General features: G+C 42.1%; 1 protein-coding gene across 4 annotated transcripts in view; it reads right to left on the bottom strand.

Moving 5' to 3' along the window:
- Positions 1–3,947: 3,947 nt before the first annotated feature.
- The window catches only part of itprid2 (ITPR interacting domain containing 2), a 38,427-nt gene continuing 26,209 nt past the window's right edge, over positions 3,948–16,165 (bottom strand). For 2 of the 4 annotated variants that reach the window (XM_058617143.1, XM_058617161.1), the window contains 12 exons: positions 15,275–15,382; positions 14,588–14,951; positions 13,513–13,729; positions 13,332–13,383; positions 12,374–12,456; positions 9,766–11,715; positions 8,873–8,932; positions 8,591–8,715; positions 8,390–8,486; positions 7,613–7,678; positions 7,206–7,517; positions 3,948–6,715 (listed from right to left, as the gene is read on the bottom strand). In XM_058617143.1, the coding sequence (XP_058473126.1) occupies positions 6,608–6,715; positions 7,206–7,517; positions 7,613–7,678; positions 8,390–8,486; positions 8,591–8,715; positions 8,873–8,932; positions 9,766–11,715; positions 12,374–12,456; positions 13,332–13,383; positions 13,513–13,729; positions 14,588–14,951; positions 15,275–15,382 (3,542 nt within the window). In that variant the 3' untranslated portion in view covers positions 3,948–6,607. The remainder of the gene's footprint in view (positions 6,716–7,205; positions 7,518–7,612; positions 7,679–8,389; positions 8,487–8,590; positions 8,716–8,872; positions 8,933–9,765; positions 11,716–12,373; positions 12,457–13,331; positions 13,384–13,512; positions 13,730–14,587; positions 14,952–15,274; positions 15,383–16,165) is intronic. The other 2 variants (XM_058617153.1, XM_058617171.1) reach the window with 1 other exon arrangement.

Here is a 16,165-nt window from a genome sequence, read left to right as displayed (position 1 = left end):
CCAGAGAAAAATGTGTTACTTGATCATCAGACAGTGGATCTGAGAGACATGTCTCATTCCCACAGCAACAGAGGAAGTTGGGATTGAAAAAATAAAATTATTAATAATAATAATAATAATAATAATAATAATAATAATAAACAAATTTAATACAACTCTGTAATAGAATGTGCATTAAACAAACACAGCAGCATCATAATTGTTTTAAGTTTACTCTTCATTTGACCAAGTGGAAAAAATGGGGTGAAACAGCCCTTAAGTGAATAACGTTGACATGTAATACATTTGTATGTGTATATGTAAAATGTTGAGTGTAATACATTTAATAATAGAATAGAATAGAAATACTTTATTCATCCTCGAGGGGACATTGTTTTAACATAGCAGCAATACAATACAAAAAAATATTTTGAAATGTAAAATGTACAAAAGTGAGAAAAAATTGTGCAATAATTAAAGAATGACATAAAGGAGTGCATGGCATAACGGATCTCATGAAGGGACAATGAGCAGTTGTGCAAATGGGCAGTCAGTTCTTTACAGAGAGTTATTGTAAGTCCTGATGGCTGATGGCAGGAATGACTTCCTGAATCTGTCCTTGTGACAGCTGCGCTGTCTGAATCTCTTGGAGAATGTGCTCTCCTGGGCCTGGAGGCTGTGGTGGAGAGGATGATCAGGGTTATCCATGACCATGACGGAAAGCAGTGGCCTTCTTTATCAATTTGTTGAGTTTATTAGTTTCATCGGCTCCAATGCTGCTCCCCTAGCACACCACAGCAAAGAACAGTGCGCTGGCCACAACGGACTGGTAAAATAACTCCAACATCTCGCTGCATACATCAAAGGATCGCAGCCTCCTCAGAAAGAAGAGCCTGCTCATCCCCTTCCTGTACACAGCGCTGGTGTTAGCCTTCCAGTCCAGTCTGTTGTTCAGCATCACACCTAGGAATTTGTAATCCTCCACCATCTCATGTCCTCCCCCAGCACCCTCAATGGTTGTGGAGCTGTCCTCTTCCTCATGAAGTCCACCACCATCTCCTTGGTCTTGGTCACATTCAGAATCAGGTGGTTCTCACTGGCCCACCTCACAAAATCAGCTACCAAACTCCAAAAGAATGACATGAGGGAGGTGTGGTCCGGAATGAATACCATCACTGGATTTAATGTGAAGGAGAAACCGACAGAGGGCTCTATCGAGAGGGCTAATCAGCTGAACCTCTTCTTCAACAGGTTCAGCTCACAGTCTTCCACACAGCCCCCTGCTGCTTCCCCCACACATCACACCAACCTCCCTCCCCCCCTGCCTCTACCTCTCCCCCCTCTGCCCCCCCTGGAGAACCGCTTGGACATTGTATCACCTCCCCCCCACCTCTCCACCTCTCCCCCACCACCTTCTCCCCCCCCCTCTCCGTGACAACCACCCAGGTCAGAAGACAGCTGGAGAGACTGCAGCAGAACAAGGCTGCAGGCCCGGACGGTCTTAGCCCCAGGCTACTGAGGGCTTGTGCTACCCAGCTGGCTGTGATCCTGCAGCACCTCTTCAACCTGAGCCTCCAACAGGGGATGGTCCCAGCGCTGTGGAAGACATCATGCCTGGTTCCTGTCCCCAAGACAAAGTCATCAGCATCTTGTGAACCCGGGGACTACCGCCCAGTGGCTCTAACGTCCCATGTGATGAAGGTGCTGGAGCGGCTGGTCTTGGCTCACCTCAGACCGCAGGTAAAGTCCTCGCTGGACCCACTTCAATTTGCTTATCAGCCCAACCTGGGGGTGGATGACGCCCTCATCTATCTGCTGCATCGAGCTCAGTCTCACCTGGATGGTGCTGGAGGCACTGTGAGAATCACTTTCTTTGATTTCTCCAGTGCTTTCAACACCATCCAGCCACTGTTACTGGGAGAGAAGTTGCAGGTGGTGGGGTGGACACGCCCACCATCTCCTGGATCACTGACTACCTGACAGGCAGACCACAGTTTGTCCGACTGGGTTGTGGTTTGTCTGATGTGGTGGTTAGCGATGTAGGAGCCCCACAGGGAACTGTGCTGTCCCCCTTCCTGTTCACCATATACACCTCAGACTTTAAATATGACTCTGTATCATGCCATCTGCAGAAGTTCTCTGATGACTCTGCGGTGGTGGGGTGTATGAGGGATGGACAGGAGGGGGAGTACAGGACAGTGGTATCTGACTTCGTGAAGTGGGCCAGTGAGAACCACCTGATTCTGAATGTGACCAAGACCAAGGAGATGGTGGTGGACTTCAGGAGGAAGAGGACAGCTCCACAACCTTTGAGAGTACTGGGGGAGGACATTGAGATGGTGGAGGAATACAAATTCCTTGGTGTGAGGCTGAACAACAGACTGGACTGGAAGGCTAACACCGGTGCTGTGTACAGGAAGGGGATGAGCAGGCTCTTCTTTCTGAGGAGGCTGCGATCGTTTGATGTATGCAGCAAGATGTTGGAGTTATTTTACGAGTCTGTTGTGGCCAGTGCACTGTTCTTTGCTGTGGTGTGCTGGGGGAGCAGCATTGGAGCCGGTGAAACTAACAAACTCAACAAACTGATAAAGAAGGCCGGCTCCATCATCGGCTGCAAACAGGACACCGTGGAAACGGTGGTGGAGAGGAGGATGCTGAATAAACTTTTTTCCATCATGGATAACACCGATCATCCTCTCCACCACATCCTCCAGGCCCAGGAGAGCACATTCTCCAAGAGATTCAGACAGCTCCGCTGTCACAAGGACAGATTCAGGAAGTCATTCCTGCAATCAGCCATCAAAACTTACAACAACTCTCTGTAATAGTACAAAAAAAAATAATGCTCATTTGCACAATGCACATTTTCTACAGTATGACATTGCACTCCATTATGCTACTCCTTTATTATTGCACTTTTTTTTCTCACTGTTGCACATTTTACATTTTTTGTTTATAATATTTGTTTGTATTGCTGCTATGTTAAAACAATTTCCCCTTGGGGATGAATAAAGTATTTCTATTCTATTCTATTCTATTCTACCACTGTCCTGTACTCCCCCTCCTGTCCATCCCTTATACACCCCACCACTGCAGAGTCATCGGAGAACTTCTAAGAATGTAAAAAATATTACTAGCAAATATATTTAGTATTATAGTCCGTCTATATTCCATCACCTTACACGCCATGTTTGAGGGAAGATGAGGTCGCAGGCCATGTTTTCACTATAACAATGATAGCAAGTGGAGGACTGCATGTAATCAATTGGGAGGAGGGTGCATATTTGACCCTTCTGCCTTAGAAAAAAACGTTTTGTATGTACTTTAGACAAGGGCCTTACTTTACTAAGGTCACCATTTTGCCCTGCTGTGTTTCTACAGTAGATTAGGTGGACAAACCAGTCAGAGCATGTGTTTTGCATAATGGAAGAGGAAGCTTGCCAAGCAAACAAAGAAAAACACCTCCTGTCTGGCATGTGAAGGCCACTGTAGGAAAAGGAAGGAGTGAGTGGGATAGTCCTCCATTTGTTACAATCTGCAGTGTCACCATTAGGTGCCACCAGTTCTTACTCACTGGACCTTTAACATGGCCCTTTGCATGGCAGATATTTTGACAGCTCATATGAGGAAAAGCACATGTGTGAAAGTGATGATAGAGTTCCACCTAACTGAAGAGAGTGTTATCAGTGACACCAGTGCTTTTCCTGCTAGAACATGTCAAAATGGTTGCTGTGGAAAAAACTGGGAAAGCGAGAAGTTACGAGGCAGTAAAAAAGATGCACAAGATGTTATATTAAATTAAATTTTATACAAACAAAAATTAAAAAAATGTACAGTGCTGTGCAAAATACTTTGTATCCATCATTTAATACCATCCAGGTGATGTCTGTTTAGTCCCAAAATTAATTTTGCAACATGACGACGACTACAGAAAAATAGCACACCATAAAAGAGGTAGCACTCGTGTGTACTGAAAATAAATACTTCTTTATTATTCTCATCTCTACAGAGTGATCCCTCCCTGCATCCCACTGACATCGGTACAAAACACACATCACTATAACAGGCATCAATAGAAATTAATAGACACCAACAGTCAAACAGTTAAGTGTAATTAAAAGTGTGTGAAGGATCCTTGATCAGTATAAAAATATAAAGAAGAGGAGAAAAGCATGACGAGCCTCTGAGCTCACAGTGAGTGTTTGTCCAACACAGGTGAAACACAGGTGAAAAACATGGCAAAAAACAAAAAAGGTTTTCTACAAACACAAAGTCAATAAACGATGAAGAGAATCGAAGATCAAAGGTCAAAAATACCTAATTATTTGAAGAATTCACATGATTTAAAGTTCACATTTAGCTTTCGTGGTGACACCTAAGCCAAACCCACATGCTGAATAAACTCTCCAGATTATAGTAAGTGGACCTTTGATGGTGATTTTCTTCATATTGCTCCCATAGATCAATGAATGAACACTAATGTACATAAAGTTCAGCTTTCAGTAGACAATATCAAAATACCTAAAGTGAGTCTGTGTGAATGTTTTTTTTGCAGAATCATTATTCCTTAAAAAATAATTTAAAAAAAGGGGGGACTGATGGGACAATTACACTCAGCTAGAGCGTGTGCCAAGTGTGTAACCTCAGCTACTGAGACTTTCCTGTCGTCAGTAACTGTCCATACATACATTTTGAGTGACCACACATACAGCACACACATGGTTGATGGTGAGTGATTGATTATTGACTGTTCGAGTCTATGTGAAAAGTGAAGAAAATCTTAGTTTCTATTGTATTAGACTTGCAGGTAGACTGTTTGCGTTTAAGTGGTAGAGGACAATCACATCTGAAATGTTAGCAGTGATTAAGTGATCATTTATTAACCATAATCTTTGTCATTAGGAAAATACCATGTTTGTATTATTGCACAGAATTGTCATCAGACAGCGTGAAGCTAACATGCTCACACCGCTAATATTTCTCTCTCATTACTCTTTGTTTGGTCATTATATCATCATCGCCACCATCACTATGACAACTTGCCAAGACCTGCTGCAGCCATTAAGCATCCTTTTGACCTCTAAGGCTGACCTCCACTCTGACCTCACACACTAATCTCATCACCTGCTTGTTTACAACCAATAAGTTTCAAAAGGTGAAGTATCTAACATTTGGGAGGGTTTACTGGCAGAAATAGAAAATGCTACCTATTAATATGTGTGTACAAGTGGCTGCCATCTTGCTCAATCTTGTCATTAGTTCTACATCAGCTGGACCACACAAACATACCAGTGTGTGCGTTTCACGTTTTTGTAAATTAGGAAGAGAAGCACACTTGGGAAAGGTGAGTGGAGGAGTTGTTGCAATATGCATATATCATACACACTGGACCTTTAAAGGAACTGTCACACATAAAAAAAAAAATAGATATCAGGATTCGTTAAGCCTAGCTTAGCAAAATGACTGGAAGTTGGGGGGAAAATACAGCCTCCAATAACACTGTCTGATGTACTGTGCATGTACAGTCTTGTTTACAGGTTTGGAGATAGAAATGTAGGAGGGAAATATTGTAGCAGCAGTTAGCAATGGAGTTAGTGTTAGCTAACCCTGCTGAGGGTGTGAGTGAACCTCGTGTGTACCGACTTTTTCCAAAAGACAACCTCAGTTTAAAATGTTCCTTGTTTTTTTTTTTACACTGTATAACAGTGCTGTGATCACATCAGAGAAAACATGGATATTGACAGAACCAGCTGTGAAGGAGATGATGGTGGTGGTGATGATGATAATGAGGGAATGTTGACCAATGCACAATGATAATTAATTGCTCACTTTAAATCTAAAATCTAATCTAAACACCGGTCCTGTGAAGCTGAAATGTGCGTGGAATGAGTAACTTTCAAAAATAACAGCACTCAGTTTGAGCCTCAACAGACAGAAGGGAATGACACGCATTAAATGCACGAGTGCACAGATTAAAAGAAAATAATCCACCGGTGCGCTTTCTCCCTGATGATCGACATCGTTGTTATTATTATTATGAATGTTATTTATTATTATTATTTATTTGTGGTTGAGCTGTATTATGTGGGAAAAATACCAGGACATCTTCAGGAGTGGGATTAGCAGCGGTGTTAATGGCAGCAGTATAGATAGCAGTGGTAGCAGTTGTAGTCATAGCATTAGTGGCAGTGGTCGCAGTTTTAGGCCTGGTTTTTACGAAGGCTCACAACAGTTTAGAAAAAGAAAATCAGTTGTGGGAAACAGAAACACATTCTTGATGGCTCACAGCAAATGATGGAGCAGGAGACATGAAGGGGCTGGCCCAGATTAGCGTTCCCAGCATGCATCATGGACAGTGTAAACGTCCTCCATAGTTTTCTGTCTGAGGCTTCGTCCTCCACCTCTTACCAAGGACCGTGCTCGATAAGAGCAGAGCGGGCTACGAGTGAGGTGGGCGGGGGCTCATCACATGTAAGTGTTCATTTTAGCATCAGTGTTACAGACATACAGTGTTACAGACAAATAGTGTTCCACGCAGACAGTGTTACTCGGCTTTACAGTGTTATAGACAGACAGTGGTGCTGCTCAGGCTGAAGGCCAAAATAGCAGTGCTCTACTGTTGCAATGACTATAGAGGGTGTTGACTGACGGGCAGGGGCGATTCCCGCGTTGAAACGGCAGCCAGCAACTCACTTAAGATCTCCCGCCGGACCTCCTCTGCTACGCTTTCTCGAATCTGGAAAACATAGACAGAGGCAATAAAGCACTTGCGTGAGGTAATGGTACACCTGAGATTCTTGTTTCTTATTCGTTTTTGACACACAAAAAAAGCTGAAGTTTGAAACAGAGCAGCCTGCATCTATGAAGAAGCTCAGATAACCAGTGCTAAACACTAGACAGATAATAACTATCCATTTAAGTTAAGCCATTGTCAAAAGAGACCACAAAAGGTTTCAGAAGTAAATGTGGTCGTTCAGCAGTTTGACAATATAAATACTTATTGTCCCCACCCATTTGTAGTGTCACTGTATGCATACAAATACTCCTTCAGTCAGGTCTGACAATGTTGCTGGACAGAGCAGATTTTCAGATGAAGGACGCAGCATACAAATAATGTTAATGTAATAAGTGTTTCTGTTCACAAAGGCCAAACAGAACATCAAAAATGAACAAATAGTAAACACTGCGGCTTTAACTATTACATAAAAGTGCTAACACACTGTTACCTCTCTGATGAGCTGCTGAAGATTCTCCGACCCGACTCCACCTGTTGGTCTGTCCTTGGGAGCTTTCCCCTCTTCCTCTCTTCCTCCCTCCATCTTCTCCACCTCCTCTTGCTGTGTGTGTGTTATGGCTCGAGGTGGAGGGACAGGTGTAATGTTGATTGATGCCCGGTACACCCCTTGTCCCTGTTCTCCGTCTCTTCCACCCCCTAGAACTGGACTGGACAATCGGGAGGAGATGGTGGTGGAGGGAGTGTGACCATCATAGCTGAGCTCTGATTGGAGGAAATCCTGCTCTCTGAGGAGGTCTGACATCTGGACAGACAGGAAGCGATTGATAACTTAGATATTTAGCATTGTTAGCTTACTAACTTATGTAAGTTTGCATATGTGTGAGTGTGTGTGCTGACCGGCTCCATGGCTCTTAGTGCAGAGGCGGTGGACAGACTGTCAACACTGCTGTCTCTGTGGAGACCCTGAGGAGGTGAGCAGGACAAACAGCATTACTTAAGTGTACAATTTGTAACTTGTAAATTTAAAAGCACAATATCGTGTTTGCAATGTTACCATTATAAACATGAATGTGTTTATTTAATATCATTGTTCAGTACAAGTGTAAAGTGGGAGGCAACAAGCCTCCTTTGCAGGTGTTGAGACCTAGATATAAATGTTATCATTTAAGTTTGCATTTTAATATATTTTAATAATTCAGAGGCCAGTGACGCTTCTTGAGCTTTATTTTCATTTAGCTGGTATTTAATATTTTTTTTTAACTAAGGTCAGAAGTTTGTGTGATGTCATCAGCCAGCGCCAGAGAGGTGTGTTGTTTTGTTGATGCATGTGTGCCGCAAATCTGTGTATGGCTTGTCATAAAACAAAACGGATTTAGAACCGGGAAAATAATAAAGTTGCCAAACTGTGAGACGGAGTCGTGTCTAATTAAGAGTGCAACACAGGGACTGTTTTTAAAAAACGGTTTGAAACTAACCTAAGTTTGTTGTGCAGTGCTAAAATCTGGCTGTCACATGCACAGCAGTATATCAATGTGCGCAAATGGAAATTTGCAATGGAAATCATTTGACTGTGAAAGATGGATATATCCTGTGTTTTGTGTGCATACTATGTAGTGTTAGGGTTGAGTGTACTGCATGAACCGTACACTGTGCACATGTTTATACTAGAAATACCCTGTGTTGTGTCAGTCTGTCTTCCAGCTGTTGTTCCAACTCCTGCAGTTGCTCTCTAACGGCTGATCTTAGAGAGTGAAGTTGCTCCACCTCCAACCTGGACACATAAACGTGCAACAGGTTTGATTTCTATCACAGTACGACATATGAACACAGTTCAGGTTACTGTAAGACATGGGTCTGTTTGCTGTTATGAGTCACCTGTCAGCAGGGCTCAGGTGTTTGTAGACCTGAGCTTGCTGTCGAATGATTGACATCTCCAGATCCATCATCTGACTGCGGAACAAGTTCAGACTCCACCTCTTGTGCTGAAACTCTGCCAAAGACTGAAAAAACAGAAAGATGTGGCATGATGTCTACTTGACCCTATATATGATCTAAAATGACTCAACTGCAGAAACTATCAATGTCTAATTTCAACCACAATTTTACATACACCATTCACTAATGAAAATGAATAGGGTGATGAGGGATGACAGTTACCTGTTGACTGGAAACAGCAGATGGGTGCTCACTCAATGTGTCTGGAGTGTTGGCTCGGTTCTAGATGGAGAGGACATACATTTAATATAATATTCAGTTTTGACAAAAGACACACAAACAAAACAGATAGACAGATGGCCATATATTATTACAAATAAACATTGATGTTAGTTGGATTGGAATCAGAAATAAAGGTCAGTGGCAAAATTCTAAACACAAAATGTCCATACTAAACTTCACCACAGCTTTGGGGAAAATGCTTAATGTCTGTTTGCTCTCTTGCCTGGAACTAGAGCTTTATGCTAAATATGAAGCTACTACCTTCAGCTAACTAAATAACCACACCTGAGAAGTTAAATTACCATGCTGTTATATTTCATGCATTTTCTCTGAGGAAAACCAAAAAAGTGTAAACGTGTAAAAGTGTAAAAACAACAAAGCACTGTTTTTTTTTTTACACTGTTTATAACCGGGGGAGGAATTATTAGCTACATCTTGCATTCCCTTTCAGAATTACCTCCATCATACAGCAAACATTTTCTGCCTGTTTACAACCTTTATGATTGTCTGACTGCTGGTGTTGAGATAATAAGCAAAAACATGGACATCAAATTTGTAATACATTAATTTTTATTTTAAAGGATCACAACCCCTAGATTACACCTAAAATAATCTAGGTGAATTTCAGGTGATTCATAATTGATGTTTTTTGGTTGATATGAATGACTCGGATCTCTTTTTTCGGGGCTGTGTGGACACAGAAACATTTTCAAATTAGATCTGTGTCACTTCAGACTTTGTGTCCACACGTGTGCTTTTTCAAGGCAGTCGTGTTCAGAAGCAAGACACTTGCAGTTATAATTGGATCTGAATATAGCCAAAGATTGACTAACCTGACTCAGACTCTGAACGGTTCCTCTGATATCATGCAGAACTTTCCTTAGCTGCATCTCGGTGTTGGATGGGCCATGGCTGTGTCCCAGACCTGGAGCAACGGGAGGAGGGAACCCTGGGTGGAGGCTGTTGCCTTGGTCTAAAGGTGAGGCCAAGCCTGGGAGGAAGCCTGGAGCAGGGGGAGCAAGACTTTGGTGGAATCCATGCTGTGGGGGCACCAGTGGATAAGGGGTGGCAGAGTGGGGGAATGCTGGGTGGGGGGTTGTATTGTAGCCAGGGTAAGCAAAGTAAGGTGAAGCAAACTGTGAGCCATGAGGTGAGGTATGGTATGGTGACTGATGACTGAATGTATGGTTATAGCCCTGGTGGTGTATTATGGGAGTATCGGGATGCAGACTACCTAGATTGATGTGTTGAGGAGCGATGGAAGAACCGGGCTGATGTAAATTGGAGAGGCTACTGTGCAAAGGGGCAGTGGGAGTTGCGGGCTGGTGGAGACTGCTCAAACTAGAATGGTGGCTCATTGAATGACTGTAGGGGTGATGAAGGTTGGGTAGACTGGCATATGGCTGAAGAGGATAATACAGAGGAGGGTTCACAGTAAAGGGGTATGGGCTAGGATTATGGCTAGGACTAGGACTAGGATGTGGGCTCGGGTTTACATATTGAGTAGTAGGAGTAGGATTTGAATAAGGGAACATCATCTGCCCTTGATTCCAACTTTGTTGGTTTTGGTTGGTGCAAATGTTATTTTGGAAGTGGCCTGGAGGCTGCTGATGGGATGAGAGATCTGGGATGCTTTGAGTGCTCCAGCAGTGGGAAGGGCCACTTGGTGACCAATCAGGGGGAGGACTGGAGCTGTTTAGGGAGCAGGATGACCTCAACAGGTAGCGTGGAATGGGTTTCGGTGGGATAGAGGCATCTGTGTTTAGCCTCGGGGCTTGGTTGTTGGAGCTGGTTGATAAAGCAGGATTTATGACCAAAGTAGACAGACAGTTAGTTTGACCATCATCTGTCTCCTTCTCTACCTCTTCCACTTCCTTGTCCTTTCCATCTGTCTGGGTGTATCTGAAAGAGTATCTGGGAAGAGTGCAGGATGTCTGGCCTTGTCCGAACTGGATCCTGACAGAGGACACAACCCTGGACGGGGAGAGGATTGAGGAGGGCAGAGAGGAGGACCTCTGCATTGGGATGCCACGTCTTCCTCGTCCTCTCCTTGGGCCCTGGGGTGTCTCAGTAGAGTCGATGTGCATTCTAGTCCTGCTCAGGTAGCTCTGTTTGGCTCGATTCAGAGCACCGAGAACTGGAGAAGATGGAACAGGTAGTGAACATTCATCAATACTGTTAGATAATGCAGGCTCATCTTGAGACATGTCCTTAACATCCTCTCCCACTATGGGTGGCTCTGTGTCTGTGGTGGTCTCAGTATGGTTCTGAGTGAGTTGTGGTTCATTCTCTGCAGCAGACATACTATGAGGAACCTCTGTTTCTGTGTCTGGTAGTGGTTCAATTTGTAGTTCCAATTTCGGTTGCGTTTCTGTTTCGATTACTTGCTGTGTTTCTGTTTCTATTACTAGTGTTTCTGTTTGTATTACTTGTTGTTTTTCTGGTTCTGATTCTGTCTCTTCTTGTGGATCAATTATGTCCCCATCTACAGCTGGGTTCTCCTCCTCTTGGGTTTTGTCCTGCTGAATTTCTATTGGTTTGTTCTTGGGGAAATAGTGAGCTGTATACTGTGGAATCTGCTCTGAACTTTCATTCTCCCCATCTTCTTCCCTGGAGCTACTCCTTCCATTAGCCGCACCAGCACCACCAGGCCCTGGCTCCTCTCCTATGCAATCTGGCAAATCAAATGCTGGTTGGTCCACAGCAAGGGGTGTGGCCACATCTTGGGATGGGTGTGATGTCACAGTTGTCTCGCTGTCACAGCTGTCACAACTTTCCTGTACCTAATTAAAATGAATGAACAGTTCATTTTGAGTTGTGGAAGAAGTGCTAGATGTGGACAAGTACAATACAACGAGAAAATTAAACTCCAGTACAAATTGAAATCAAAGGACATTGGTCTCATATTGGTCTCTTAGTGGAAGTAATTGAACACCCCGCCACCTAAATTAATACCAAAACATTGTAAAATGTGATTTTGTTGAAAAATGTATTAATTTTTCCATCTAAAAGGAAAGAACACTGATCGAGGATCTAAGGACAGAGGATGATGTGTGATGTACAGATTGTCAATGGCAAATTAGGCACATATGTTAAATTAGCTTAATTTTATCTTTTGTCGAAAACATGCACTAAACTGTCCAGCCACTACTGCTTGGTTTTACATGGTGTCACTCAGTAATGTAATTTCTCTTATCCATTATTGTTATTTAATTATTACTATTGAAAAATCAAAACATTTCAAAATATGGTCTGTGATATATTCACTGTATTAGCCCAGTTCGTTTAGTGCATTACTAACATCCTACTTATACACAGTGCCTAGGTGTTCACATAGACATAATAATTGACTCCTTACACTTTATTTAGTTGCATCAAAAGGTGTTGTGAATTTGCTGCTCGAGCGTGATGACCCGACAAAGAAACAGCACACAAACATACCTTGAGGTAGCTGTTGGAGTCTGCTGAAGGCTCTTCAGCAAAACCACTGCTGTCCGACTGCTGACTGACTGTCCTTAAGAGATCTAAGAGATATAAACAGATAAAATAGACCTGTGATTAACCGTACAAAATCCCTATCCGTCATGCAGATGGCAGAGTTAACTCATTCAGATAAAAAGAAAAAACCCTCACTGAGACATTTTTATAACAAACAGAGAGACATCTGCTGCATTTCTTATCCAAACAAAGTCAAAGTCGACACTGTGTGTTCTTTCAAAAAGTAAAATGAAATGTTTAATTTACTCCCATGGTTGCTGATCAAAGGAAGCTGAGGGCGGCCTTTGTCTCCATTCATTTCTCCACGTGCGAAGAGGCTCGTTTAGAGAAAAATCTGCCACATTTCTACCGATATCTCTCATGTTTCTAGTCCAAACACTGCCAAAGTTTTTAAATAAAGAGATATCTACTTTTGACTTTACTTATGATTTAGGTGTATTTATTAAATTTTTTGAAGGCATTACATGTTAAATAGCAAACTAATTATATGGTTATTTGTATTGTTATTATATGTTTATGACCTCTTGCAACAACAGGAGTTTATAGCCCACACTTCGGGAATCACTTATATACAGCATAAACTCTGGGTAGAAAGATTTGTACTCAAAAACATAAAGAATCATACTTACTAGATACAAAATACAGATGAAAGACAAAAGCAAGTGTGTGAATTATATGATGTCCCAGTTTATGTCCCAATCCCAGCTGACATAGAGCAAAAGGCAGGGTACACCCTGGACAGGTCACCAGTCCATCACAGGGTCAACGTACACAGACAAACAACCATTCACTCTTACACTTACGTTAAGCTTTGAGTGTCCAGTTAATTATTTTTATTATTATTGTTGTGATTGTTATTATTAAGTACTTCTGAAACTAGGTCTGATGAAAGTAATCTCACCTGTGGCTCTGGAATTTCTGGATGGCAGACCCTCATCATCGTTACTCTGTATCTGAACAACACAACACAGAAACAAAAGAGCTGCTCAGGGCCTAAAGAAAAACTTTTATGGACAGTCTGTAGCCAGCAGAGTGGATTTATTCAGACACACTGGGTGGCAGAGCACCAGACAACACGGTACCTCCTCCATATCGAAGGACTCTGCATTTTCATTACGAAGTTGGGCCAGCTGAGGTGGGGTCAGAGTCTGAGGAGCTTTCACTGGCGTTGATGTCAGACTCTTTTCCACTTTGACCACCCGAGGTCCCACTTCTGTTCTCTGATTGGTGGACTGAAGATCAGCTGACTCTGGTTGACACTCTCCATTGGTTGCTGGTCGAGCGTGGCTCTGTTGAGGACTGATAGGAGGTCAGATGTTAGTAACAGCAACAATACAGACAGGCAGTGGTCCAAATCACTGGCTGAGGTTGGAGGTACTTAATGTCACATCCACCAAAAACACACAGCGTGTTGTTTAAACCTGCAGTGCATGATTGCAATGTTTTTGATCTTTGTTATTGTTGATAATATTCTGCCTCTGTATGGTCTTCATGAACATGATAATTAGTATGCTGCATCATGCAATGGGCTTTGTCATGCAATACTGTGCATGACATTCTGAATTCTGAGGGAGAATTTGTCTATACAGCACAGGGGCAGGCAGGAGAAATAAGCATTTATCCCATCAAACTGTTAAATGACAGGGTTATTTTGAAGAATAGAACTGATTTCTGAACTTTTTTGAAGATGCTTCTTTGTGTTTCCTGTCATAATCCAACCTTGACATAAAATGACTCACTTCCAGGCAACATAAGATCTAAACCCTCTCTGTGCTGAAAAACACTGACAGAGTTGTGTGGAGATGACAGGCTTAATCAGCATTGTGTGAACTCATTTGACAATAGTTTGAATGTGACAGACATTGTACCTCAAAGTTACATACTACTGTTTTCATGCATTCATTGTCTACTGCTTTATCCTCCACATGAGGATTGCGGTGGCTGGTGGAGCTAATCTCAGCTGACATAGGGTGAAAGGCGAGGTACACACCGGACAGGTGTGCCCATCACAGGGGCCAACATACATAGACATAGAGTGTCTTTTTGCAGCAAGGCAACATTTCTAGCCACTACCCACAACAGTTCTTTTAATATTTAAAATACAGCATAATTTAACCAAAACAACAAGAAAAAGTCAAACTCTGTCAAACTCTGTACCTGTTGTCCATCAGGCAATCCGTTTCTCCATCCCCATTGGTTTCTTCTGTAACAGTTGCCAAGGAACAGCTGTCTTTCTTGCGGTTATGTTTCTGGCTGGCTGTCTCCACCTGGTGGTCAGGATTGGTAGCGGGGGAGTCCTGTTCTGGACCCACATTTGTGTGACCATTGGTGAGCATGTGATCAGAGGGTGTGTGTCCATTCAGCCGTGTTTGCTTGCTAGGTGCTTGAGCTTCGGGTGATGCAGCCGCAAGCAGGTTGTGTTTGGTGATGGTTTTCTTGAGGAATTTGGCGACATTCCGAGCTGAGCTTCCTCTCTTCAGAACAGGCGATGGCTCATCAGGTTTTTCTTCTCCTCCATCTACTAGGATAGATCCAAAAAGAACAGATCAGAATACAATAATAATAATAATAATAATAATAATAATAATTCATTCAGACTAATTTATAGTAATTTATTTTGTTGATTAATAAGTAGGATACAAAATTACGTTTTCAAATTAGACATTCTAACCTGCAAGCGCAAATTCAAAAGAGTTTTCATCACTATAAAACCGACAACTATAAGGATGAAGATCACTAAATATGACATTTAACTTAAGTTTACATTGTGGGAAATATGGAATAAAAGCCACAAAGCTGAACAATAATAATTCCACAGTGTAAGAGTTTACAGGAGTTGGTTACCTTGGTCCCTGGAGCTGATACGTTCAACAGGTTGACCAGAGACCTGACTGTAGAGCTGGAAGAACTCGTTAGCTACTGTGGTTAAGACCTCGATCTGACGGAATCGACCTGAGGGAGTTGAAAACAAAATGAACAGTCAAAGAGAAGCTTCGCATATGGAATGAACAAAAATATTTACTTGTATAATGAAAACCATAGATGTAGCTGAGTTATTCATGTGTTCTCTGGCTAGTTTCCAAAAACATCAACAATGCATGTTAGTGTAAAATGTGCTATTTCCTGAATAAAATAATGATAATGACTGACTAAGTGGCCACATTTAGTGACAAAATCAAGTTGAGTTGAAAGCATGTTTCTTTCAAGTTACACTAAGCTGGCATTGAGTTGTGTATGAACAAATTATTATAAACATGAAGACAGTAGTACCAAACCGGTAAATGTTAAATTCACAAACACTATAATAGCAAAGCTTTGTCCAGGTATGAATGAAGCTTCATATTTTGCCAGCTTTTTACAACCCGAGAACCCACTTCTTCACAGCTGCAATGAGTTTAACATATATCTAACAGATTTGACCTCTCTGATCTGACATGACAAGAGCGCTTGGGATCAGACCAGCACTATGTAGTGGAGGACACAAAACCAAGTTACATTAACAGTGACAAATCTATAATCAACACTTTCTTCTTTCTTGATTTGCATCCTTTTTAGGATATGAGGAGATGAACTATAATATAGTAGGTCTTTACATGAATAACTTTGACTTGAATAAACACAAACACCAGAATCATAAAACAACATTTAAAGAAAGCAGCAAGTAGAAGGCAGAAACCAACAGCGTCCAAAAAACAATAACAACTACTCGTACATCAGTTTGTGCTCACTTAAGTG

This window comes from Solea solea, chromosome 2 (genome assembly GCF_958295425.1).
Source record: "Solea solea chromosome 2, fSolSol10.1, whole genome shotgun sequence".
Taxonomy (NCBI): Eukaryota; Metazoa; Chordata; class Actinopteri; order Pleuronectiformes; family Soleidae; genus Solea; species Solea solea.
The sequence above is the reverse complement of the archived record's forward strand: the minus strand, read 5'-3'. Positions and strand labels throughout refer to the sequence as shown.